At 44.0% G+C, this 25964-nt stretch overlaps 1 protein-coding gene across 3 annotated transcripts in view; it reads right to left on the reverse strand.

The window, feature by feature from the left end:
* Window positions 1-25964, reverse strand: part of TOX2 (TOX high mobility group box family member 2) — a 257719-nt gene that overhangs the window by 154382 nt on the left and 77373 nt on the right. For all 3 annotated transcript variants that reach the window (XM_084645625.1, XM_084645627.1, XM_084645626.1), the window contains exon 2: window positions 8235-8300. In XM_084645625.1, coding sequence (XP_084501751.1) covers window positions 8235-8300 — 66 coding nt within the window. The remainder of the gene's footprint in view (window positions 1-8234; window positions 8301-25964) is intronic.

Below are 25964 nucleotides of genomic sequence, written 5' to 3' on the forward strand. Positions count from 1 at the left end.
TACAGGTGATCTCGAGCAAGTTATTCACTGTGCCTGTTTACTCATCTATTATATGGAGACAATAACCCCCCACTGAATGCATCTGATGAAGTGAGCTGTAGCTCACGAAAGCTTATGCTCAAATAAATTTGTTCGTCTCTAAGATGCCACAAGTACTCCTTTTCTTTTTGCGGATACAGACTAACACGGCTGCTGCTCTGAAACCTGTCATTAAAGGGTACTGTGAGCTTTAGTTAGTTAATGTTTGTAATGCGCTTTAAATTCTCACTGTAAGTGGAAAAGACCATGAATACCAACCCAACCAGCCTTATATACGTATCAAACTGCATTCCGAATTTCTTAACCTTTGCTTTCACAAGCATTCACATTGCTTCACTAGTCTCTCCATTTGTTTTTTTAATTATAGTCCCACTTCTGTCTTATTTTGCACAGTACACTGGATGACTGGTAACCTACCTGTACATTCCTCAGGATTTTACATTATTTAGCTACTCTTCGGTTCAAAAAAAGAAAACTGACAAGGGTAAAGAATGACACTCTACCATCTTTATCGGACACAATAGATACTTCACTCATCTCAGGGGTCAAATGTCCACAGTCGTTTGATCAGATGTCAAGTGGAATTAATACCACGGCCCCTGTTGGGGGTTGAATTACATTTCGCATTTGACTCATTTCTGGGGTCATATGTCCCTCATGTTTGATTGAACAACAGGAATTATTCTCATGGAGCAGTTTCTACCACTGTGGCTAGGGGTCTGTCAGCATTTCTATTATGCTGTACGCCTCCATGTTCATGGGTTTAGTTCTCCACTGAGACAGCCTCTTTCTGGCATGAAAACATGACATATAATGAATAGCCTGGGAGCGAATCTTTCAAACATAAGGTTCAGGGAATTAGTGGATCGGTGAGCTTTAAAATGTACATTGCTGTTGTTTATATAAAATAGCAGCTCTGGAACGTGCTACCGCTCAGAAGGAAAGAAGTGTACACACAGTTAGAATAGGGAATTGGGCTCTGAGCCTCGCTTTACTGCTGAGAGACTTTAGAAAAGTACTCAGGACACAATTCTGCAAGGTGCTGAGTCACAGGAGCTGAAGATATGCAACCCGTTACTGGGGCTGCTTATCACAGAATCAGGCCCCTTAATCTCTCTATGTCAGTGTCCCCAGTTGTCTCAATATCCCCAACTGTATCTACCTGATGGGAAAGGAAGAGGTTGAGAGGCTTAATTAATGGTTGGTAAAGCACTTTGAAATTCCTGGATAGAAAGTGCTAAAAAAGAGCAAAGTTTTATCATCATCAAATTGCAGTTACAAACACTACACATGGAGGCCATTTAAATCTAAAAGGCTAACAGCCATTACGTTCAACAGAAAAATGATTGAATCGTAAATCTAATCCCCAGGTGGTATTTTGGAACAAAAGCGCAGGAAAGTACAACACTGCACTTTAAATATTAGCTACAGCATGTAAGCAAAAAAGAGAGTTAATTCTTAACCACCACAGACATATAGGGCCAGATTCTCAACTGCATCCCGCTAGCCTAATCCTGGACTGGAGTAACTACATTGATTTCAATGGATTTCACAAAGTAACCCCAGCATAAAACTGGGGTAACAGAGAAAATCTAGCCCATATGTTTAAGCAAAATTTTCCTGCCCAAAATTAGCTTTTGTGGTCAATAAAACAGAAAATCCATTAATTTAGAATTTCTCAGGTGTCACTGATTAATTTGGTCCAAACGATATACTCTGACCATCACTGATGTGCAGTCACCTCTGAGATGGAACGCAGCATCTACGGTAAGAACATAAGAGCTTCCATATTGGGTCAGATTATGGTCCATCTTGCCCAGTAGTATGTCTCCAATAGTGGCCCATACCAGAGCTTCAAGGGGACTGTACAGAACAGGGCAATTATGAAATGATCCATCCACCTTCCACTCCTGGCATCCAGTAGTCAGAGGTTTAGAGTTGCATCCCTGACCATCTTGGCTAATAGCCATTGATGAACGTATCCCTCATTAAACTTATCCAGTTCTTTTTTGTACCCAGTTATACTTCTGGCCTTCACAAATTCCCAGGGCAATCAGTTCCATGGGTTAGTTGTATGTTGTGTGAAAAGATATAATTTCTTGTTTGTATTAAACCTGCTGCCTATTAACTTCATTGGGTGACCCCTGGTTCTTGTGTTTTGGGAAGGGGTAAATAACACTTCCTTATTCACTGTCTCTACACCAGTCATGCTTTTATAGACGTCTTGCATATTCCCCATTAGTTATCTCTTTTCTAAGCTGAACAGCCCTGATCTTTTTAGTCTCTCCTCGAATGGAAGCCGTGCCTTACAGTGCACAGTGGCACTATGTAAAAGTTCAGAACAGGAAATGAAGAAAAAACCAGATCCACTGGTTATAACGTAATGGATGCTACAATTAGTAACTATGGTTTCTATTGATCCCCAAGGAGCGTGGGTTCTGAATGGTGTCCCACTGCATGCTATAAAGCTATACCTGCGGTGGTGACTTACCTGTCTCTCAAATGTGATTCTGGAGCTGTGCTCCTGAACTTGTAATGTGCTTGGCAAACACTAAATAATGTCTGGAGCGCTCACTGTAATAGAACCCTTGTGTCGTTAGTAATGAAGTCATGGCCAGTGTAATAAAACACTCTTAGGTAAACAAGCAATCATGTGAAAGTAAACAATGGCAGGGCTAGCGACTAATGAGGGTGGAAGCTGGGAATAGGGAATAACTGCTGCCATTACACAGCAGGTAAAGCTCCTTTTGGCAACTCTGGAATATGCTATGAAACCTCACAGTAACATGGGGATGCTCTCAGGGACCGAATTTCTCACACTCCTTCCACCCTGCTTCTATCCCTGCTCTCTTCTCCACCCCCAGCAAGGATTAGTAATGGGCTCAGGAGCAGGGCAGTGAGCAGCGACGGACTGCATGAGCACCCACCCCACTGGACATGCTTGGAGGCTTAACACCAGCACTGGCAGGATAATGTCTGTACCAGTAACCCGATACTTTGCCTTGTGCTCTTTGCGCCTTCCTTCTTCCAGGTCCACTACTCCTCCCTGTCAGTCAGTATGGACTGCTGGCCCCCAGGGCTGCAAAATCATAGGGAGATGCCTTCTAGATCCCCAACCAGGACTCTGGAAGATCCAGAAAAGAGAGTGGCTCCAGAGACTCCATCCCAAACTTTGCATTGTGCCTGTCCAAGCTGGGACAGGACTTTCAGGGCCAAGATCCTCTGGAGGATGCATGAGATGTAAGGTACAGGCAAGTGGTGATGGTGAAACTGGTCACCATGTAGCTTCCCATGGCCCCAGATGCATTTGCCTCAGGATCTGCATAATAACTCTTGTTGCTGCAAAACACATGGCCAGTGGTCTGTCTGGCTATTGATGAGAATGCAGCTTATTTAGGACAGGGCAACGCCACGTGGGGAGGAATGAGCCAAAGTTCACTATAGCACAGGAGCAGTGGGAAGTGCTCTTTCTGCAATTCCTAGCCCTCTCCAGGTCTCCCACAGAGGCTCATGGGCTTTGCTTCCTTCACTTGCAGTCTCACCCTCCTTATCCTTGTCCCACCAGCTCCTCCTCTTCACTGGTTCTGAGTACTGCAAAGCATTACAGGGGCTCTGGACCCAGGAGCAGCCTCATCTTCACCCATTTGGTGTGTATTTCTTTCCCCCTATCCACAGGAGGAGGTCATCGTGCAGCAGGGGCAGAGCATGTCCCTACCACAGTGCATGTCCACTTCACATCCTGCTGTGTCTCTGACAGGTGCCTCCCCACCTCCCATGATGCTTCTCTTGGTTTTACCCCTGCCCCCTTTGCCTCTTGGCTTCCTCCTTTCCCCTCGTCTCTCCCACTCCTTTCTCCTGTTGCCTCTTCTCATACATGCCTTCCCCTGTTACCCCACCTATGTCCCTCCCAGCCCTCTCTAGTCCTGTATGCCCCAGTGCGAGGGAACCGAGCAGCCCAGGAGGAATAAGCATGGTGCCATAGAGCAAGGGTGGGCTTTGCAGACAGGGGGAATATGCTTCTCTCTAGAGGCATCAGAATGGGAGCCCAAAATGATTCTGCAGATTAATTCAGGGAAGACACTAACTGTGCTCTCCTCCTTCCCATGCAGATTGACTGGGAAAATGTCAATTTATAGGGCTGCAATAAAAAAGAGCAAAGAGAAGAGGCAATAACAGGAAAGCAAATAAGAGCCACAAAGTTGTCCCAACAGGTGTGCCAAGGAGAGCAGCTGAAAGAGGTCCTGCTGGCAAAGTCAGGAGCAAAGGACACCACGAGCCCTGAGCTTTCTCGCAGCTCAGCTTACAAGCTGGCGGGCCCCAGAGAGAAAAATATTCTCCCCAGCAGGAAAGAAAAGGTGGAAAAGGCAGCTGAGCTATCATGCAAGTCAGGCTACGAGGCCCCAGACTGGACTAACAGAGCACCATACAGAACGCTAACAGACACATATAGCGCTGCACACAGGAACTGTTAATTACCCCTCTGCCTCCTTAACCATGCTGCCATTGACCTCCCTTCCTGGATGGCAGCACATCCCTTAGAATCATAGAATATCAGGGTTGGAAGGAACCCCTGAAGGTCATCTAGTCCAACCCCCTGCTCGAAGCAGGACCAATTCCCAGTTAAATCATCCCAGCCAGGGCTTTGTCAAGCCTGACCTTAAAAACTTCTAAAGAAGGAGATTCCACCACCTCCCTAGGTAACGCATTCCAGTGTTTCACCACCCTCTTAGTGAAAAAGTTTTTCCTAATATCCAATCTAAACCTCCCCCACTGCAACTTGAGACCATTACTCCTCGTTCTGTCATCTGCTACCATTGAGAACAGTCTAGAGCCATCCTCTTTGGAACCCCCTTTCAGGTAGTTGAAAGCAGCTATCAAATCCCCCCTCATTCTTCTCTTCTGCAGGCTAAACAATCCCAGTTCCCTCAGCCTCTCCTCATAACTCATGTGTTCTAGACCCCTAATCATTTTTGTTGCCCTTCGCTGGACTCTCTCCAATTTATCCACATCCTTCTTGTAGTGTGGGGCCCAAAACTGGACACAGTACTCCAGATGAGGCCTCACCAATGTCGAATAGAGGGGAACGATCACATCCCTCGATCTGCTCGCTATGCCCCTACTTATACATCCCAAAATGCCATTGGCCTTCTTGGCAACAAGAGCACACTGCTGACTCATATCCAGCTTCTCATCCACTGTCACCCCTAGGTCCTTTTCCGCAGAACTGCTGCCGAGCCATTCGGTCCCTAGTCTGTAGCGGTGCATTGGATTCTTCCATCCTAAGTGCAGGACCCTGCACTTATCCTTATTGAACCTCATCAGATTTCTTTTGGCCGAATCCTCCAATTTGTCTAGGTCCTTCTGTATCCTATCCCTCCCCTCCAGCGTATCTACCACTCCTCCCAGTTTAGTATCATCCGCAAATTTACTGAGAGTAAAATCCACACCATCCTCCAGATCATTTATGAAGATATTGAACAAAACCGGCCCCAGGACCGACCCTTGGGGCACTCCACTTGATACCGGCTGCCAACTAGACATGGAGCCATTGATCACTACCCATTGAGCCCGACAATCTAGCCAGCTTTCTACCCACCTTATAGTGCATTCATCCAGCCCATACTTCCTTAACTTGCTGACAAGAATACTGTGGGAGACCGTGTCAAAAGCTTTGCTAAAGTCAAGAAACAATACATCCACTGCTTTCCCTTCATCCACAGAACCAGTAATCTCATCATAAAAGGCGATTAGATTAGTCAGGCATGACCTTCATGCTGGTCTCTCCAAAACAAACCCCATCACGCTGACTCCGCCGACATCCTTCCTCATATCTAGCATGCTACCCTCTGCAGCATTGAAAGAGCTTGGCAAGATACCCCACCCTTCACAAACTACCTCTCATGTTGCCAGCCAGTAGGCTGAGTGGTGGAGCTTAAAGCTCTGCTTTGCTTTTCCTGTGAGACATGGAAGAGTCAGCCTCCCTGCCCTTCCCCCAGGATGGTCTCTCTTTTACAACAGACTGACATAAGAAATCACCTTTTGTTTTTTGCTGGTGTTGTTTGGAGGAGGAGAAGGGGTGGAGAGGGTTATGTGTTTTAGAAATTTTAGTGTTACCCTTAGCTGATCCTATGTCAAGCCACAGTTAATTTCTTCCGTCTTAATTTTTTTAAGTTTATTTGGGGGATTGGTCCTGCTTTGAGCAGGGGGTTGGACTAGATGACCTCCTGAGGTCCCTTCGAACCCTGATATTCTATTATTCTATTTTGTGTTTTAAAACATGGCTTGAATTTCCATTTGAATTAATTATTTACTAGATTTAAGGGTTTAATTTTTTTTTTAACCGTCTCCTATTTTAAATCTGCACACTTATTCCCAAGTGCATGACAATGTGTCTTTCCTTATGAGAAAGTCATCTCCTTTGTCTACGAGGAGAAATTTACTCATCATCTCTTAGCAGTGCTTCTTATTCTGGTTTCCCTCATGTTATCCTCATAATAAGGAAGCAAGATATCACAAGGTCTGAGAGATAAATTTTATCACTTTACAATAGGAAATACAAATGGTTCCTTTTAGCTGCAGTTCAGGTCCCAGTACAGACCATTCTCCCACACTATATTACTGATTTCATATTCAAAGTGGCCAGGTGAGTCATGCTGCACATTGGACTGGGAGCTTCTGACCTTTCTTGATTAGTATGTAAAGTTATTGCTCCTCGAGTTTTTTCTAACACAAGGACTCCCAGCCCTTCTTATGATTCATACTCCATTAATACACTTTGGTCTCCATCCCAAAAGATGCTAAACACCTGCAGTCCCAGTGGCTTCAGTTCAGACATTTGAGAATCATTTGTTCTTTTGCATCTGATCCTGATAAGCAACAGACAATTCCCTTGCTGTTTCAGCCCCACAGTCCAAGCGTGGTGGGTGTACAGCGCTTTGCTGGGGCCCTTTTTGAGGAAGCCCTTTTATAATTCCTGGACAAGTCAAATGAGAACAAGCACGGATGATCAAAAGGGACATCCCCTTCCTGTCCTGCCATGCACAACCTGCACGGTACTCTCGGAAATGTGTCACCTATCAAGAACTGCCACTGGGCTCCCAGCCTGCAAGGCACTGTGTGCTCTGGCTCTGAAGTCAGTGGGACTATGCACATGCTTAAAATTAAACACACCTTAAATCCTTTGCTGCAATGGGGCCAGAATGCTCAGAGCCTTGTGGGATCAAGCTCTTTGAGATCAGACAACACAGGATAATCTGAGCTCGTCAGCAGCACTATCCAGTTCCCAATGAAAGAAGGGTTAACTCAAGCTCAGCTTCCCCCTTTCCTTGTCCAGGCGCTCATGAAGTGGGTGCTTGGAAATCTGAGGTGGGAGACTGTCTTTGGGGAGGTCAGACTGCACACCCAGGGTGAACCCTAGGCTGGGGGTTTTGGTAGCTTGTTAAGTTTATCTGGCGTATTTATTTTATTGTGACCATGTTCTCAAAACACAAGGCACTGCTCTTGCTATTTATTTGTTTCTGCTGAGTCATTTTAACACCTGACGATTGCAACATACATGCCTTTTCCACTCTCAGAAATCTCTTGAGCAAGAGCAGCCCCTCTCCTCTGGAGCCGGTGCAACAGAACCATTCCATGCAGTCTCGGGAAGCCTATGGCAGAGCGCCTCTCTCTCTCTCTGCATGGATCTGAGAAGCTCATGTACGTTACTTCTCAAGAAGGCAAACAATTTTTCTTCTTGTCTTCAGTTTACCATTTGTTTACATCAAAATTTATAGCCTTGACGAGGTACGCAAGAAGCCTGAACAACAGGAATGTACCGTAACCTTGTCCCAGACAGCAGATAATCAGCTTCTGGGAACGAGGAAGCTGGTAGTATTTTGTGCCTGGATAGAAATCCTCACATGGATTTATTATGAAATCTGTGATGCAATAACTTAACACAACTTTACTTGGCATTGTTTACAATGGACACTGCTATGTTACACTCATGACAGCTCATTGGCACCAGCAGTGTGGCATGGATGGAAACGAAAGCAGAATGTGTCTTTCTGGGTTGAACTTTCCAAAGCAGTCAAATGACTTGGGAGAAAAAGTCCACTGAAAGTCAATAGGACTTCTGCTCCTGCATTGCTCAGGCACTTTGAAAATGCCACCCTCTGTGTCTTCACATCCCACATAAGCGAAGTGACCCTTACCTGATTCGCTGATAGGAACTCCTGATTATTGTCATTCATTCCCATATACATGTTCTCTCCGTCAAACTGGAAAGACAAAAGGAAGTGACAGTTAGTGAAATGCAGAACTCTGTCCTTGATGGGCTTTTTGGATCCCATGCATTTCCCACCCCCTCAACATGGAGAATCAAGATCTGAGGAACAAAATAAATAGTTATTTAAAACAACTAACTGTTTACTCAACTTCTTGCCTAGGGTTTTTGGGCCCAGGTTATAACCTCAGCTACATGAGAGTTTGAAACAGACCAACAGTACACACTCAAAAAGGAACCATCCAAACAGAACTAAAGTACTGAAAGGCACCACGGCCTACTGAGAATAACTGACTTTCCAAATCCTCCCATCTCTCAGACACCTCGTTCAGTTACCCCCAGCCCTCTCACACACAAAGCCCCTCCACGGAAGGCCATTCGGGAAAATGCTAGGCAGAATTGTTTGGTTTTGTCAGAGGGAAAGCAGGGGGATAAAAATTGCACTTGCAGCATGATGACAAGCTAGCTACACTCTTAGCTCGGCACTGCAGCACAGCTCTGGATCATACATACTTTCCAATAAAGGGAGACGTTAACGGTGATTAGAATGCCAAAGCACCGCTGTGTTAATTTTTAGAAAAATCATTAACCAACCATTTTAATCATAACCATACAAATCAAAAACCATAGACATAGTTGGAGCAAAGGTTAACCAGGCTAAGAGCTTACTAAAAATAACACTAAACCTTCAAATCTTTTATTCCTTATTTCCTTTCTCGCCACTGCTAATGGCAAAGATGTGTAAGTCAGAGCTACACTTTTTCCCATTCAGCCTTCTTCACAGTCCTGTGCCAGCAAAACTGCAACTATGTATGATGCAAAGATCATGCATTGAATGTGCAAAATTATCTTTAGCTAGGCATGATTCCTACATACTCCTTGAATAACTGATCCCAGGTTTATGAGGCCACACGAACAGACACCATCAAAATCAGGATCTTTAGCACAAATTACAGGCCTCTGCCACTAGAGCTAAAACTGCTCCACTTTAGCTATGTGTAAGCAGGCGGCTGCTAAACTGGCCAGGGCCAGCTACCCAGGAGAGATAGGGTCACGCACACGAAACCACTGTTACACGTGCATTATCCACGCATGAGACTGGCACCTTTTGAGCTGCTTGATTCAGTCAATGACATCACTATTCCTGATACCACACTTGCCTCCATGGTTACAAGACCAGGATAATCGCGAGCACTGAGTAGGAAGCTGTTTGGGAAAAGAGGCAGGTTATAAATGGGAGAAGGTATCTGTTCATCAGCAAATTGTAACCGGCAATGAGGAGGCAAGCATGGCAGTTTAAAGGGCTTTTGACGAAATAGTCAATCTCTAAAAGTTACCTGGAGAGTAGCATTCCTTTTTTCCCTTCTATTGGAAGACACAACACACCCTGCAAACCACAGTGGGCCCTGGGTCTGTTAATTCAAATTAACAAGCAGGAGCTAACGAGCTAAGCACCCTGCATTCTGAAGCACTGTTCTAGACTCTTGTTATAGGCATAAGGCCATGTCACATTGACCAGAGTCTTTATAAAATATGGAGGAGAGGTTCACTATAGGCCTATATTTGGCTAGAAGAAGCCTTAATTGCTTTGGAATGAAAATGTCTTGAGGGCACAGAGAAATCGTTTCTTCTTTTCAGTTTACGAAGCTCTGGGCAGGCCTGATTCACCTTTGCATTACTCTAGTTCTGCACCAGTGTAACACTGTGGGAAATCAGACCTCATGCCCGCAGGGAACTTTGTCTATATCAGCTGGAAACTTGGCAAGAAGCCATTCCCTTTTCACTCCGGCTCTGACTGCAGCAGGTCTCCTCCCTGTGGCTGGTCAAAGATGAGTCCGTTCCAGAGGCAGCTTGAGAATGACCTGGCTACGTTTGTACGATCAGCTCAATGAGAATTTACATGCCCCCCTTGCATTCAGCACCAGACAACTAACCCAGTTACTAGACTCCAGAACCTTGGAGCTATAAAACTTTTCCTGTTAATCAGCTGGAACAGCTCTCTCAGAATCAGAACCAAAAAACCCTTCCAGAACTGTGTCTATCTCAAGGTATTGCTGGGGCAATTCCTGAGACTAAGTTCACAAATTAATTATGACAATACAATGGGATATGCCTTAAAACATTTCTGAGTTAGAGTCGGGGTATTGGCTCTAAATTACACAGTATTCTTAGCAAGAGGGGGAGAGAGTCCTGATGCCCTTACAAGCCAAAGGATGAAATGGAGATGCTTGGCCACTCTGTGTTTCTTCTGCTCCTGGCTATAAAACAGATACCAGTTGTGCATTAACTGACTGGTAAATGCCTAGTGAATTGCTCACACAAGAAAAATTAAAGAATATAAACACAGCCAGATGAAGATTATCAGTCTGACTATAGACTACTAATTACACTTCAGCTTCTCAGACTTGCAACAGATTTAGCCACTGTAGTCCACGGAGTTTGGAAAGCCCCTGGGAACAGCACAGCTATATCCCCACACAGCTGTGTGTTAGGGTGGAGACACACCTTTTAATGGCCAGATTATCTCCTGGAGTCAGAGAACAAGCCAAATTAAAAGAAGCCAAATTACACAAGATGGTGTGACAACCATTAACCTGCACTGACGGTGCAGCATTGCAGCAGCTTCGTCAGGGTTAAAAGGTGAGCCCAGTGAAATGTGGGACAGATTCCCTTACAGTTAATGGTGGAGAAGAAACTCCATGAGATCAGTCACAAGAGACGATGAGCAGCTCCCGCTCCTGGTGACTTCCCGAGGAGTTCTGGGCTGGTCTCTCAGAAGTTGACCATGTGTTATTACATATAAAAATACTAATTAAAAGTACTTGTAAAATATCCATCTCCATATCTGCATGCTTTTAACCCAGTTCAGATGTAAAGCCATTATGTTTCTCCAAGTGTTAAGTTTCCCAAGCAGCCATGTCGCCCAAATACTCCACTGTCTCCCTGCCTCACCACACCTTTAAAAGGCAGAACATGCAGAAGCTGTCGGGTGGCTGGCACAGAATGCTAGACAACCTGGTAGAGAATGTTCAGACATTAGAAAGCAGTGGTGGGGCTGTTTGAGAGGGAGAAGCTCATAGGACTGGCCATTATTGATATTTATGACAAACTAACAGTATAGGGTAGGTTTCAGAGTAACAGCCGTGTTAGTCTGTATTCGGGTATAGGGTATACCCTATATAGGGTAGGTATAGGGTAGGTAGCTTCTTCACTGGGAAGGGCACTGGAGTGGGAGTGAGGAGAACCTGGGTCTGTTCCCAGCGCTGCCACTGGCCAGCTGGGGAACCTTGAATAAGTCACTTCCTCTCTCTACACCCCAGTTTCCTTATTTATAAAATGGGGATGATCATAATTCTCCACCTTTCATAAAGATCTGCAGACAAAGGGCATGAGATAGTTGCTAAGCATTCATCACTGGGGTATGCTCCACTCTTGGCTGCAGTATGCTCTCATCTACATTGTATTTGTACCAGTGTTTTGTCTGGTTTACGCCAGTGTAAGATAAGAAGCAGGGCCACAGGCTGATGACTGCCTCTGGTCTTGTGCAGGAGGACCAGGATGTAGGCAACACTGGAGATTAAACCTCATTTTGTGGATTTAAGTGGAGCATAGTCTTGTGCTGACCTTGGTCTAAGGGTGAATTTCACCCTTTCTAACCAGTTTATAAACTCCTGGAAGTCACTAAATCCAAGTAATTCCAGTGCACCAGGCCTGCAACAATTTTCTAAACCAGCATGGGCACATGCTCCCTAAGAGGGGACAAAAGGTGCGTGGGAGGGTATGGCCAGGCGTTTTAATTGTTCTCCAGATCCTTGGTTTTAATTTAAAAAACAAATTTAGTCTCTAGCCATTATGGTTGCTAAGAAAACCTTGAAAATATGACCTCAATGGAACATATGCAGAGATTCTACCTGCGTTTGCAAAGGTTGCCATACTCATTGCCATACCAACGAGACCCATTGTTTCATGTTCTCTGTGTATCTACATCTTCCTATTGTATTTTCCACTGCATGCATCCGATAAAGTGGGTTTTAGCCCACGAAAGCTTATGCCCAAATAAATTTGTTAGTCCCTAAGATGCAACAAGTATTCCTCGGGTTTTGTTTTGTTTTTTGATGATGATCTGGAGAGAGTCTACCGAAGTGAATAAAAATAGCTCTTTGTTTATATAGGGCATGATGGGGTGTTCACCACACACCAGAAAGGAAGGGGTTAAAAGCAGCCCTGGGAAACTGCGCAGCGAGCAACTTATTGGAGGGAGGCTGCACGGAAAAGCCAATCAGGGCCCAGTGAGCTCACACAAAAGGAGCTGCAGGACCAGAATGAGTCTGTTGGTGTAGGGGAGAAAGGATTGTGTTTCTAGTGGGCTGCAGGAAGGTAGCACCTTGGACAGAGCAGTTGCTGGCAGGGACCAGGGGGAGCAAAAGAGAGCTCCTGGCTGGCTGCTGGGATGTGCTGCGTGGAGGCCCTGAGAAGAGGATGACGAAGGTGCTGGAGCCACAGGGAAGTCGCCCAGGGAATTGAAGCAGCACTGCCAGAGAAGTCAGAGAGTTGCAGCAAGAGGCTGCTAGCCACATGGTCCCTGGGCTGGGACCCAGAGTAGCGAAAGGGCCCGGGTCTCCCCGCCCCACTTCCCACTGGGGAAGTGTCTGGACTATAGAACTGGGAGATGCTCTTCTATCCCAGATGGTGACACAGCCAGAGGGCCAAGTCATGAAGAGGAAGCTACGATTCCTGGACTTAGGTGGCTCTGCAGGTGGAGAAGATGGTGGGACAGGCACCACTAGAAGGGGGCGCGCCAACCGAGAGAGCTAATCCCCGAGACGGCCAACTGAAGGTGCTCTAGTGAGTGAATTCCACCACACGGTGAAAATAAAGCATAGTGGAAAGGAGAAAGATTTCACTTACTGGAGATATTGTCACCACGAGGTCGTCATTTCCTCTGCACACCACACACACTGGTAAAGCCATGCTGCTAACAGCCTGTAGAGCGGACTGAGTCTAAGTGCTCAAACCACACCCTGAATTTAGCCCTGATGCAAGCAACTTCATTAAAACGCAATGGCCCAGACTTCAAACTCCATCCCATCCGTGTAAATCTGGAGGAGTTCCACTGGTTTACAGTGATGTAACCGAGATCAGGATCTCGGTCTGGTGGAGCTGAACTCTGACAGCAGGGCCTTCAGAATGCAGAAGATGAAGTCTGCTCTCGTTTACACCAGTGCAGAGTGGGTATAAAGTGCTACCACATCAGAATAGTAGCTGTTTCACACCCACTTTGTGCCAGTGTTAATAACGACTCAGCCCCAAAAAGACATACTGCCTTCTAGAGGCTGGGGTTCTGGCTATTCAAGCTGTTTGGCATTAGCAGAATTCAGAGACCAAGAGCCTGGTTCTGAGCTTATTTAGGACCAATTCCAGCAATGGGATCAGCTAGCTCAGACCCTTATGTCTGCATAGAAAACCATTGACACAGTGGTGGACCAAAAAGGCCCGCTCCAGCTGATTCCATTGCAGGATCGAAGCCTTGCACTGGTGAAAATCAATAGCACAAATACATTTGGCAACACCCCAGACATTTGAAAGCTACCGCGCCATGGGTGTGCATATTTGGATGCTGAAGGCGAATCACATGACAAAGCACTTTGACAAGCAGCTCCATGTATATATTTAACTTTTTCTACTGGGGAAATTATTTCTACCACTGAAACAAATCTGTTATTCTAACAGTAGAAATTCTCAGCAGTAGAAAAACTAAAACTCTTTCCAAAGTGACAGTATCCTTACTGTCCTATAAATATATATAAACTGTACAGATCCATCTCCAGTATCTTTTCACACACACATGCTGCTCACTTTTCCACCCATTTAAGGCCAAATATTTTACAAACTCAGGATAAGAGCTATTTGCAGCACCTCTTCATAGGAAACCTACAGAAAATAGACCTCATTTGGAAGTTGATTTTATATACAAGTCTTTCTCTGGACCAAATTCAAAATAGGAAAAGCTCTCTCTGCATCATTCTATTTGGCAGAACAAATTTGTTTTATTGCTTTATACCATTTCCTCCCATCCCCCACTCCTTCATAATAACTATAATGAATCCTGTCCTGAAAATTACTGGGCCACTGATTGCCAACCTGAGCAGTGAGGCTGAAAATCAAGACTCAAAATGCAGTGGAAACTTCGGAACTTCCCCATTGCTGATTAGATTTTTTTTCCCCTCCAGGCTATAAGGGTGCAAACAAATTTATTAGAAATTCTCAAGTCAGGATATTTTTTCAATTAGATGTTTGCCACTTATGCACTAGCCAGGTAGAGCAGATAAATAACGTGCTCTCTTGCTCGCTCGCTCTCATCATTATCATTTTGCCACAAAATGCATTTGAAAACAAGCAGTCCCATTATTCCACACTGATTTACTGCAGAAAACAAACATTTTAATATTTGCCTTTTGTTGCCGTTATTTCCTCCCATTTCACTTTGGAGTAACTCCTCATGCATGTCAGAATTCAAATCCATTTCCAGATCTGAGAGCCTACAGTCATCATACTCCATCTCTAATAAAAATCGATCTGGCTCCTTTTTGAATGATCTAGGCACGCTGAGAGCTGGATATAACTTTCTCCTAGTCCTCTTTAATTTGAAAGAAATGTAGTCTTGTTCTATTGTTTTAATCATTCTTCTGCTCTTTTTTAATTATTTTATAATGGCCACTGTTTGGTAAAAACTATATTAAATAAATCAATGGGTGGGGCTAATTCTCACCTTTGTTAGTCATTTACACCCATGTAAAGTGAATGCAAAGTAGATGCAAATTGTAATCATAATGATTTGGTAGCATTGTACATCCAAGGCGTGAATGACAATGCCAAGCAGTGAACAATGCGGCCCTGTGTATCTAAACTTGGAAATGAGGGGTTTCTTTTTATGTACCCTGGGCCTGATTCTTATCTGACTTGCACTGGTGTAAATTAGTAGTGTCTCCACTAAAGCCAATGGAGTGATTCTGGTGTAAGTGAGATCAGAACCAAGGCCCCTATTTTTAAGAGAACCCATTTCTACACAAGCCCAACTGAGATTTGCCTTACAAAATCAACACGAGATTTAAACAGCTAGATTCATCCATCCCAAAAATTTCAGGAGAAAAAAGCCAAAATACCCTGGAACCCTGAAATGTAAAACATATAAACAAAGAACATATAATAGGTGTTTCAGCTGTGCTGGCCACATTTACTCCCACTGTTTTAATTTTGGAGTCAATGTATATTAAGTATGAGGCACACCCATCTCAGAGAAGAGGTTATAATCCTACTGACCTGTGGAAGATTTCCAGAATTGAGCTCATGGGGCCTGATTTTCTATGGCTTTGCAACATGTGTGGCCATTTCCACCTTTGCAGCATGGCTGTAAAATGCTACCACCAGTGGGACTGAGTAGAGAATTCTGATTTGTTAGCACAAAGGGTGCAAATGATGACAAGACGTAAAGCAGTGGAGAACTGGGACCACTACCAAAATGGGACAGTGGCTTGATTCTGCAAGCCTTATTCAAATGAGCAGCCCCCCTGAAATCAACTGGGCTATTAGCACAAAGACTGTATGCCCGGGGAAGTGCGGCAGCATCACACATGTTGTCAAGTACTTTAGGTCCATAACTCAACCTATATGAAGACTGTTCTAGTCCGTTAGGAAATGTCTTCCAAATGCTAGGTACCTTGCCTTTTTTTAGTCCAATTTGTCATGGAGAATGTACAAAAATGTCCATTCTCTTAATTCAGCTCTTCCCAAGGAAAGTGTAATTTGCACACCAGCAGCAATGCCTGGGGGAGCAACCTATACCTGGAACAGAATTGGCATTTTTTTTTTAAATTCTTCTTTGGGTTGGCTTTTGTCTACTTGTTGTTTTTGCAGTATGATGGGTGTTTTGACTTATAAATGTGCCCATGGGTCACTATGGGTGCATGTTAATAGGATGAAAATGAATACAAATAATAAAAAATGAAGATGAAGCCAAAACTAAACCAAAGCAGTTGTGAGATCTTCAGTTCTACTTAAAGTATAAATGTTTGCCACTCAGAATGGACGAAATTGGTAAGACATAATTACTCATTTCCAAGCTTCTGAGAGGAGCTACCAACTCTTACAGATCACATGATGTCATAAACCTGCAACTAAGGGTAGCATAAAATCCCTCCTTTACCTGTAAAGGGTTAAGAAGCTCAGATAACCTGGTTGGCACCTGACCAAAAGGACCAACAAGGGGAGAAGGTACTTTCAAATCTGTGGGGGAAGGTTTTTGTTTGGGGCTTGGGTGTTCTCAAAGAGAGAAAGGGAGACAAAGAGAGAGACCAAGCAAGTAATCTAGCTCCTACTGAATGATACATCTAAACTTACAGAAATAATAAGTAATAGCAAGGAAATGCGTTAGAGTGTCTTTGTTTTAGCTTGTGAATTTTTCCTGTGCTAAGAGGGAGGTTTATCCCTGTTTTTTGTAACTTTGAAGTTTTACCTAGAGGGGAATCCTCTCTGTTTTAAATCTTATTACCCTGTAAAATTACCTTCCATCCTGATTTTACAGAGGTGTTTCTTTTACTTTTGTTTTCTTTATAATAAAGTTCTATTTTTTAATAATCTGATTGGTTTTTAGTGTCCTAAAAACCCAAGGGACTAGTCTGTGCTCACCTGGTTTACCTACTTGGTTGGTAGATTATTCTCAAGCCTCCTCAGGAAAGGGGTGAAGGGGCTTGGGGGGATATTTTAGGGAAACAGGAACTCCAAATGGTCCTTTTCCTGAATCTTCGTCTAACTCTCTTGGTGGTGGCAGCAGTACCCATCCAAAGACAAGGAAGGATTTATGCCTTGGGGAAGTTTTTAACCTAAGCTGGTAGAAATAAGCTTAGGGGGTCTTTCATGCGGGTACCCACATCTGTACCCCAGAGTTCAGAGTGGGGAGGGAACCCTGACACATGATATTTGGTGATTTTCTTAAAGCTTCAGCTTCTGGAGTCATGGGGTGACATGAGACTCTCAGCTTTCAATTTTAAAAAAGGAAATTTCCAGTTCTCAAGTTTGCAGAGAAAAAACTTGAAAATGTGAACCCTAAAGACTCAAAAGCCGCAAGGCATACATCTGGGTTTGTTTTTGTTTTTTTAAAATCTTATGACTTTTAGGCCAATCTTATGGAGCCTGTCTTATGCTGGTTCAATGCTTGGAATTTGCCACACCGTGACCATTTAAAAAAGAACTAACTACAGATACAGTGTCTTTAATGAGTGACTCATGACCAGGACAGCCTAGGATAGCAGTGCCCAGAAGTCATCATCATCAGGTAGCTGTTGCATGCCCCAGGAGGAATGAACTGGGCATCTCAGGTGGTTTCTAGCATCCAGGTATCCACATCACAAGAACCTTCATCTGTTTGCCTCGGCAGAGAAGCCAGGAACCAGCTGAGTCTACAGAACGAATCCCCCTCACCTCTCTAGAGACCATCTGACACTCTGTTGCTGGCAGAAGCTTGCACTCGAGTCAACCTGTGTCTGGGTTTCAGTCTCCAAGAAGCTCAGTCTAGCACCCCTGCCAGCCCTAAAATCATTAAGGTTAATGGATGAAAATAATACTGTCCAGTGAATTCCTTTCAACTGCTAGGAGTAAGCAAAGAGATCCAAAATCCCAGGTACAGAATAGTTCATGTTACAGTTAAAAAAAAAAAAAAGTTACTTAAAGAAATTTCATCAGATCATAGCGGCGTAAACGCTACTGAGATGTAAGGGAATGCATCTGATCAGGTCACGCCCAGTATGCTGGCAAACGTAACTTGTCTTTGCCAGTGGATTACAGATGTTTTTTCCATCGTGAATAGCAAACCAGAACTATTTCAAAACCAAAACTTTTTATGAAGTGCAAAATGTATCCCTCCTCAAATGCATTTCTGCCATAATATTTATAGGCCCATGTCTGCAGAACTCCTCATCCTGCAGGGTGTTGGAGTGAAACTAAGATGCCAGCTGAACAGGCTAAGCTTTATGGATGTGCTGGAATGTTACCACTAGAACAAACATCTCCAAACACTGTCAAGTGCCTATTTTGTCAACATACATTTCTGTCAAGTCATAAGGATGTGAAATATTTGCTTCTGCCCTGCCCCCATCATACTCTGCTACCCGCAGGGCCGCAAGTGTGATTTCCTATAGGAGTAATTTAACATCAGACACCTTTAAGGAATACACAACTGAGGTTAGTCTAATATCTTTAACTGCAGTTTCCCCATTAAGGTCTCTACACAACCTCTGGCCCAAAGTGATCTATTTAGCATTATTTATTTGTCCACTGAAATGCTTGGATTTCCCCTCACTTGGACCTGTCAGATGGGGTCAAAAATTCAAAAAGAGATTTACTTAAACCTCCAGAATGCTACTGCAAGGACAGCACATTTCCATTTCCCTCTAGAGCACATCCATCCAGGCTTACCACTTATTATAGTTTACCTTTCAGAGGAATATGTTGAAACGGCTACATAATAGCACAGCATGCATTAATAGTGCTATGTGCCTCGCACGGCTATGCAAGCCTTGGTGCTACAAAAGTAACCTGTCTTTTATTTATAGAGGATTTTACACGTGGTCGTTAAATATTATTATGTATGAAGTTAGAGGAAACATTGAACTCTATAGACAACAAGCAAGCAGATTACAAGAGCATCCTTATAAAGGATCAAAACTCGAAAGACAGTTTTAAAAAGCGCTTATCAGATGTATGGACTTACTGTGGGACTATCATGGTCCGATTGTCAAACCAGCCTCTTGCCTTTGAACCAAGATTTAAGGTTGGTTGTTTTTCATATCAGGAAAAAACAAATACTAGCAGGTGATGAAAACAGAGGATCATTTTATTTTCAAACAAAATGAAGTCATAACATAAGGATTTTAAAACACATTAACAGTAATTAACTTGAGAAATTATAAGAAATCAATACACAATATTTATTTTTTAAATATTTTAAATTATTTCATATTTAACAAATAGTTTAAAATCATTTAAACCCTGTGTCACTCCAATACACTGGCCAGGTTTTATGAGCCCAGCTCAGAATGGTGACTAATTTTAAGTATATGAGCAGTTCCATTGAAGTCAAGTCACATGCTTAAACTTAGGCACATGCCTAAGTACCCTGCTGAATCTGGGTGTCACAGTATGGCTGGCCCTTTAACGGGAGTTGGGTCGGTGACTAATCAGCTGCCTCCCAGCTGAAGCTGACAGGCCAGGGATCAGGTGATAGCTTGAAGATCATCTGGGCCTCATAAAAGTCTGCAAGAACTCAGCCGCTAGGAGTAGGAAGGCTCCAGGAGGAGCCTGCACATCAGAGAAGAAAACCCAGTTTATATGTGACTCAGATGAATGGTCTGCAGAGTGTAATCCTGCAGGGAGCAGGCTAGGAAGGAAAAAGGAGCAAAGAGGTTAATCTCGACTCCCAGAAGGATGGCTTGTGGACTGTAAATCTGTAGGGAGTAGACAGGCCTCCACAGAAGACCCCTGGTTGGGGAGAAGCAAGAGGACTGATATGATGAACTTGAGTTATTTTTAAAAGGAAAAAGGGACTCAAATCTTATGGCTAGAGGGAGTTCTTTGGTGCACAGACCACTGAGTTAGCCCACTGGCTTACACTGAACTGTAGAAATAAATCTATACACTTTCATGGAGGAGTTTTAGTCAGCAGCAGTTGGTGGGACTGCAAAGAGCATGGCTGGTTTGTTTTGCTTTGTTTTGTTTTAAATTGGGAGGAACACCACCCTAAGTCATGTTTTTTATCATGGATGCTCTGGCTTTACTGCCTTGCCTAGAGCATCTGGTATTTATATCCATTATGGCATCTAGTGCTTAGAGCAGCAGATCAGGATCAGGCCAAATCCTGGCCAAAAAGTTACATTGGTATAAGTCTGGCGCAGACTCATTGCAATTCCAGATGAACTCCCCTGAAAGCACTGGGTAACTGAGAGCAAAATCTGGCCCTGGGTTCTATTCATGGCTCTATTACGGTCCCATCACTGTATGATCTTCATTTAGCTATGCAAATGGTGCAAAGCCCTAGAGTGGATGCAGTGAGGACTGCAACATCCCAGGAGGTGCATTGGGAGAGAACATGCCTCTTGGGACTGCTCAGTGGTATAGGTGGGGTGCCCGTGTGCAGCTGCAAGGCGGGGGGGGGGGGGAGTACTGAGTCCCATCTCCGCCCCGGTCCTTGCTTGGTGATTGGTTCCCCATGAGGGAGGAGGGCCGTGCAGTCTCTGCTCACAGGCACTACCATTGGGATAGTAATGATGCTGAGAGACTGGGCTGTGGAGCCATGCTCAGCCATTTTGAGAGGTTGGGTGAGAGACTACAGGGGCAGGGCGAGATCCGAGCAGTGCTAGAGGAAAAGGGGTTTGTGCCCAGAGACACTTGTCATTTCAGCGACTCCTGCTGGTGACATTTCTGCAGGGCCATCGCAAAAATCAAAGCTGCCTCCACCCTAGCAGATCTTCAGCACCGGAGTCTGTCAGAGTCCTATGCACAGTACAGCCCTCACCTTTAAACTTCCCAATTTTATCTTAGATAAATGGATCCAGGGCCAAATTCTATGCCAGCGGAGTTACACCATCAGAGAAGTGGGCCCAGTGTCCACAATCCTCCCTTGTAATTTTCCTACACTCCCTGTAGGAAAGATCTTGAGTGCTGCAAGTACTCACATAATGTTATTTAATTATCTAGGGGAACATGCACATTTTTGATGGCAATTGCTGTACACCAAGTGCCAAATATTACTGTTATTATTTTTCATATTATTTGGCAGGAGTAAGGACCTAAAATAATTTAAGCAGATCTTCAGATCCTGCAAAAGAGTGAAAATTCTTCACAAACAAAAACCGATCCACTCAAATCTACGGGCAGCAGGAGAATTTAGTCTTAAGACTGACATAGAAATAGATTAATTTTTTCCCCATTTCATATTTTAATTACAATCCTTTTATTCCCCCCTACCATTTTCTGTTCTCATTACAGTCTTAAAATTGCTCTGAAAAATTCTGTACCTTATTCTGCTTTTCCTGCAATCTTTGTCATGGAAATGAGGAACAGAATGTATAAGCATAAAAATACTGCAGAGATCAAAATTCTGGGCTAACCCTTTCACGCCTGACTGCAAGGAGAGGAGAAAACAGTATAAACAGAGTGGTGAATCAAACCTCACTGCATCTTCATTTGCCCAGTGCTCAGTCTGCATTTCCTACTCCCAGACCAAACGAGGGATGGAAGGACCCACAGAAATGCAACATTAAATAGGCCACGTACTGCTTTCAGTTACAACTGGGCTACAAGTTGTTTTTTGGAGTTGCAGGGCTGCCACTGAGGCCAAAGTGTGGCCTAATCTATTCAAATATCATTCAAATAATCAAGTTTGTCTGCTACTTTTCAGCCCACCAGGCACTCAGGTGTCTTGTGTAAAACTGTCCAATATAAACTCTTACAAATCATACTTCACTTTGCAAAGCATGGGCTTGACACTGCTCTTTCTTATGTTGGTGGAAATGAGTAACAGTTTTACTGAAGTCAAACTGATGTGAGCAAGTTCAAAATCAGGCCCCATGGCTCTTTGCTCACCCCAGACTCTGGCTGATTTTGCTAGGAGTTTTGGAACAGGCAAAGAAAACCACACAGGACCACAGACCTGTCCAGGAAACACTTCACCCACCAGTGCAATGCAACCTCCTCTGTGGCAGTGGCTGGGTGACAACACAGCGTTAACACCTCAGAATGACTGTTCAGGAAAGGAAGCAAAGGAAGATTATTTATCAAACTGAAACTATAGAAATATAAATATTTAAATGTCAATGGGCAGAATTTGATTAACCAACTAGAATTTGACAAAGACCCCACGGTTTTAACACTCCGACCATTATATGTAGTGTCAGGGGATCCTAGAACATACGAACGGCCATGCTGGGTCAGACCAATGGTCCACCTAGCCCAGTATCCTGTCTTCTGACAGTGGCCAATGCCAGATGCTTCAGAGGGAATGAACAGAACAGGGCAATTATCAAGTGTCCCGTACCCTGTCATCTACTGCCAGGTTCTGGCAACTGGAGGCTTAAGACATCCAGAGCATGGTGTTGCATCGCTGATCATGTTGGCTACTAGCAATTGATGAACTGACCTAATTCTTTTTTAAACCCAGTTATAGTTTTGGCCTTCACAACATTCCCTGGAAACGAGTTCCACATGTGACTGCGTCGTGTGGAGTAGTACTTCCTTTTGTTTTAAATCTGTTTCCTATTAGTTTCATTTGGTGACCCCGGTTCTTGTGTTACGTGAAGGGGGTAAATAACACGTCCTTACTCACTTTCTCCACACCCATCATGATTTCATAAACTTCTACCATATCTCCCCTTTCGTCGTCTTTTTTCCCAAGCTGAAACATCCCAGTCTTTTAATCTCTCCTCATTCAGAAGCTGTTCCAGCCCCCTAGTCATTTTTGTTGCCCTTGTACTTTTTCCAATTCTAATACATATTTTTTGAGATGGGGTGACCAGAACTGCACACAGTATTCAAGGTGTGGGTGTATCATGGATTTATATATTGGCATTATGATATTTTCCATATCATCTATTCCTTTCCTAATGGTTCCTAACATTGTTAGCTTTTCTGACTGCCCACTGAGCCGATGTTTTCAGGGAACTATCCACTATGATTCCAAGATCTCTTTCTTCATCAGTAACAGCTAATTTCGACTCCATCATTTTTTATGTATAGTTGGGATTATTTTTTCCAAGGTGCATTACTTTCCATTTATCAACATTGAATTTCATTTGCCATGTTGTTGCCCAGTCACCCAGTTTCGTGAGATCCCATTGTAACTCTTCACAGACTTAACTATCTTGAGTAATTTTGTATTGTCTGCAAATTTTGCCACCTCACTCTTTACCCCTTTCTCAAGATCATGATGAATATGTTGAACAGCATTAGTCCTGATACAGACCATAGGGGGACCCCACTATTTACTTCTCTCCATCGTGAAAACTGGCCATTTATTCTTACCCTTTTTTCCCTGTCTTTTAACCAGTTACTGATCCATGAGAAGGCCTTCCCTCTTATCCCATGACTGCTTACTTTGCTTAAAAGCCTTTGGTGTGGGACCTTGACAAAGGCTTTCCAAAAGACCAAGTATATAATATACACTGGATCACCCTTGACCACATGTTTGTTGACCCCCTCAAAAAAATCTAATAGCTTGGTGAGGCATAATTTCCCTTTACAAAAGCCATCTTGACTCTTCCCCAACAAATCATTTCCCCCTATGTGTCCGATAAGTCTGTTCTTTACTAGTTCTTCAAAGTCCACAAGGGAGCCGAATGTCTGTTTTACATCTCCTCTGAAAGTCAGCACTTTAAGCAGCACAGTGCAAACAAAACCCATGATGAGCTATTGGCTCAGCACTGACTTAGAGGGGAAGAATGTCTCCTATTGAAAATACCCACATGCCTTCCAAAGATACCTTGGGTTTTCTTTGGGGATCTCCAATCCAATCATTGACCATGCCCAAAGTTGTTTCGTTTGTAAGATACGATCACTGGCCAAACTGACTTGGCTGTAAGTCTTACATGCACTGCTTCCTTCTCGCTACTGAGCAACCACCACATCCTGCATTGCTTATCACACTTAAATAGGTGCTAAAGGAGTTTATCTGCAAAAAGCGGGCATCTAGTAAATTGCTCCTTCTCCGACCAGGGGTTGCAGATGGAAGCCAAATAATCATGAGGTTGGTAGACCTGAGCTTGCATGGAAAATATCTCATGCCACGTGCCTTGTTTAGGGAAGAAAGAGGGTAAATTAAGGCAGCACATTTACTGGCAAATGGAGTAAGTGACAATGAGACTGTGTATTCTACTCAGCCAGTAACACTTTTTGTATTTCACAGGAAACTCAAAGAGGCAGCAAATGTACAAAGTTCTAAAAGACCCACAGAGAATGTAAGAAAGGAAGTATATGAGAGTCAAAGGTATCTAGAAACATTGTTTTTGAAAGATAAAACCTGGAGTCTGAAATAAAAATAGAGACTGTATCTACCTGATTCTGAACCCGATACAAGTGTGGTTTTACTGTGGAAGTCTTTCAAGGAGATGCTGGTTTTGATACAAAAACAACAGCTCTCATTGCAATCAAAGGTAACATACAATAAATGCCATATGAGAGTGAGAACACTCAGACTGAGCATCAGTGTGACAGGAAAAAAAAGGTACTCTTGAGTTTCAGAGGTTCTCTTGCTTTATTATTTGGGGGCAGTTCATAGATTTCATAGATTCCAAGGCCAGAATGGATCATTGTGATCACCTAGCCTGATCTCCTGTATAACACAGGCCAGAGAATTTCCCTCAAATAATTCCTTAAGCAGATCTTTTGGAAAAACATCCAATCTTGATTTTAAAATTGCCAGTGATGGAGAATCCACCACCACCACCCTTGGTAAGTTGTTCCAATGACTAATTATTTTCACCATTAAAAATTTACACCTTATTTCCTGTCTGAATTTGCCTTGCTTCAAATTCCAGCCATTGAATTATGTTATACTTTTCTATGCAAGATTGAAGAGCCCATTATTTACTCCTGGGGGAATTCTGTGCTACTGTGTGAATGCATAATTAATGAGCCATGCATACTTTTAATTTTTTGCGCAGAAAAAAGCTTCTGCCAAAATGTTGCTGCAGTTCCGCCTTTTGCCCACCAGAGGGCGCTGTGGTGATAGAACACAGCAACAGCTCCCAGCCAGCAAGGGAAGAGAAAGAGGCCTGCCTTCTTTGCAGCGGGCCAGGTCAGGAGACAGGGGCTATGACAAGACAAACAGTGTGGGGCTGCTCGGGGGTCAGACAGGGGCTCATAAGGGCTAGTGGGGGAAGACAGACTGGGGCATGGGCTGAATGGTAGTGAAGGCACAGGGTCACGGGGAGAGAGGTGCAGGGCCACCTGGGGATGGGGAGGGGGTACAGGGACACATAGGGACAGGGGAGCAGCTGGATGGGGGCACAGAAACATGGGGACAGGGGGAGGGGGAATAGGGACAGAGGTGGCTGGATACTGGCACAGAGACACATGGGGATGGGGGAGGAGGGTACAGGGACACATGGGGAAAGGGGAGTGGCTGAGTGGGGGCACAGAGACACATGGGGACAGGAGGAAAGGGTAGAGGGCCACACGGGGAGAGGGGGAGTGGGTGTCTGAGTGAGGGTGGAGGGACACATGGGGGTGCAGGAACACATGACGCAGGGGCAGATGTGCCTGAGTGAATCGGAGAGGCTAGAGGTCAGCCAGGGTCTGCATGGGGGAAGCTCCCTAACAATCCCTCTTCACACCAACGCCGCCCCCTCCCCCCCAAAAAAACCCTGTTCCATACTTTTCCCACCTATACCCAACAACCCTCCAAGTTCACACCCAGGCTCCTTCCCAACAATTTACTTCCCTCTCCTTCAGCTCCTCTGTTACCCCTGACTCCCCCAAGCCTTTGCACTGCTTCTGAGGGGTGTGGGAAATACGGTTCTGTATTGTAGTTTAAATGAATTACTCAGATTTCTGTATTAATATGCCTAGTAAGGAATCTAATTGTCAAAAAACACTTCCTGAATCTTTTTTGTTG

This window comes from Lepidochelys olivacea, assembly GCF_965140295.1.
Source record: "Lepidochelys olivacea isolate rLepOli2 genome assembly, chromosome: 13".
Classification (NCBI taxonomy): domain Eukaryota; kingdom Metazoa; phylum Chordata; order Testudines; family Cheloniidae; genus Lepidochelys; species Lepidochelys olivacea.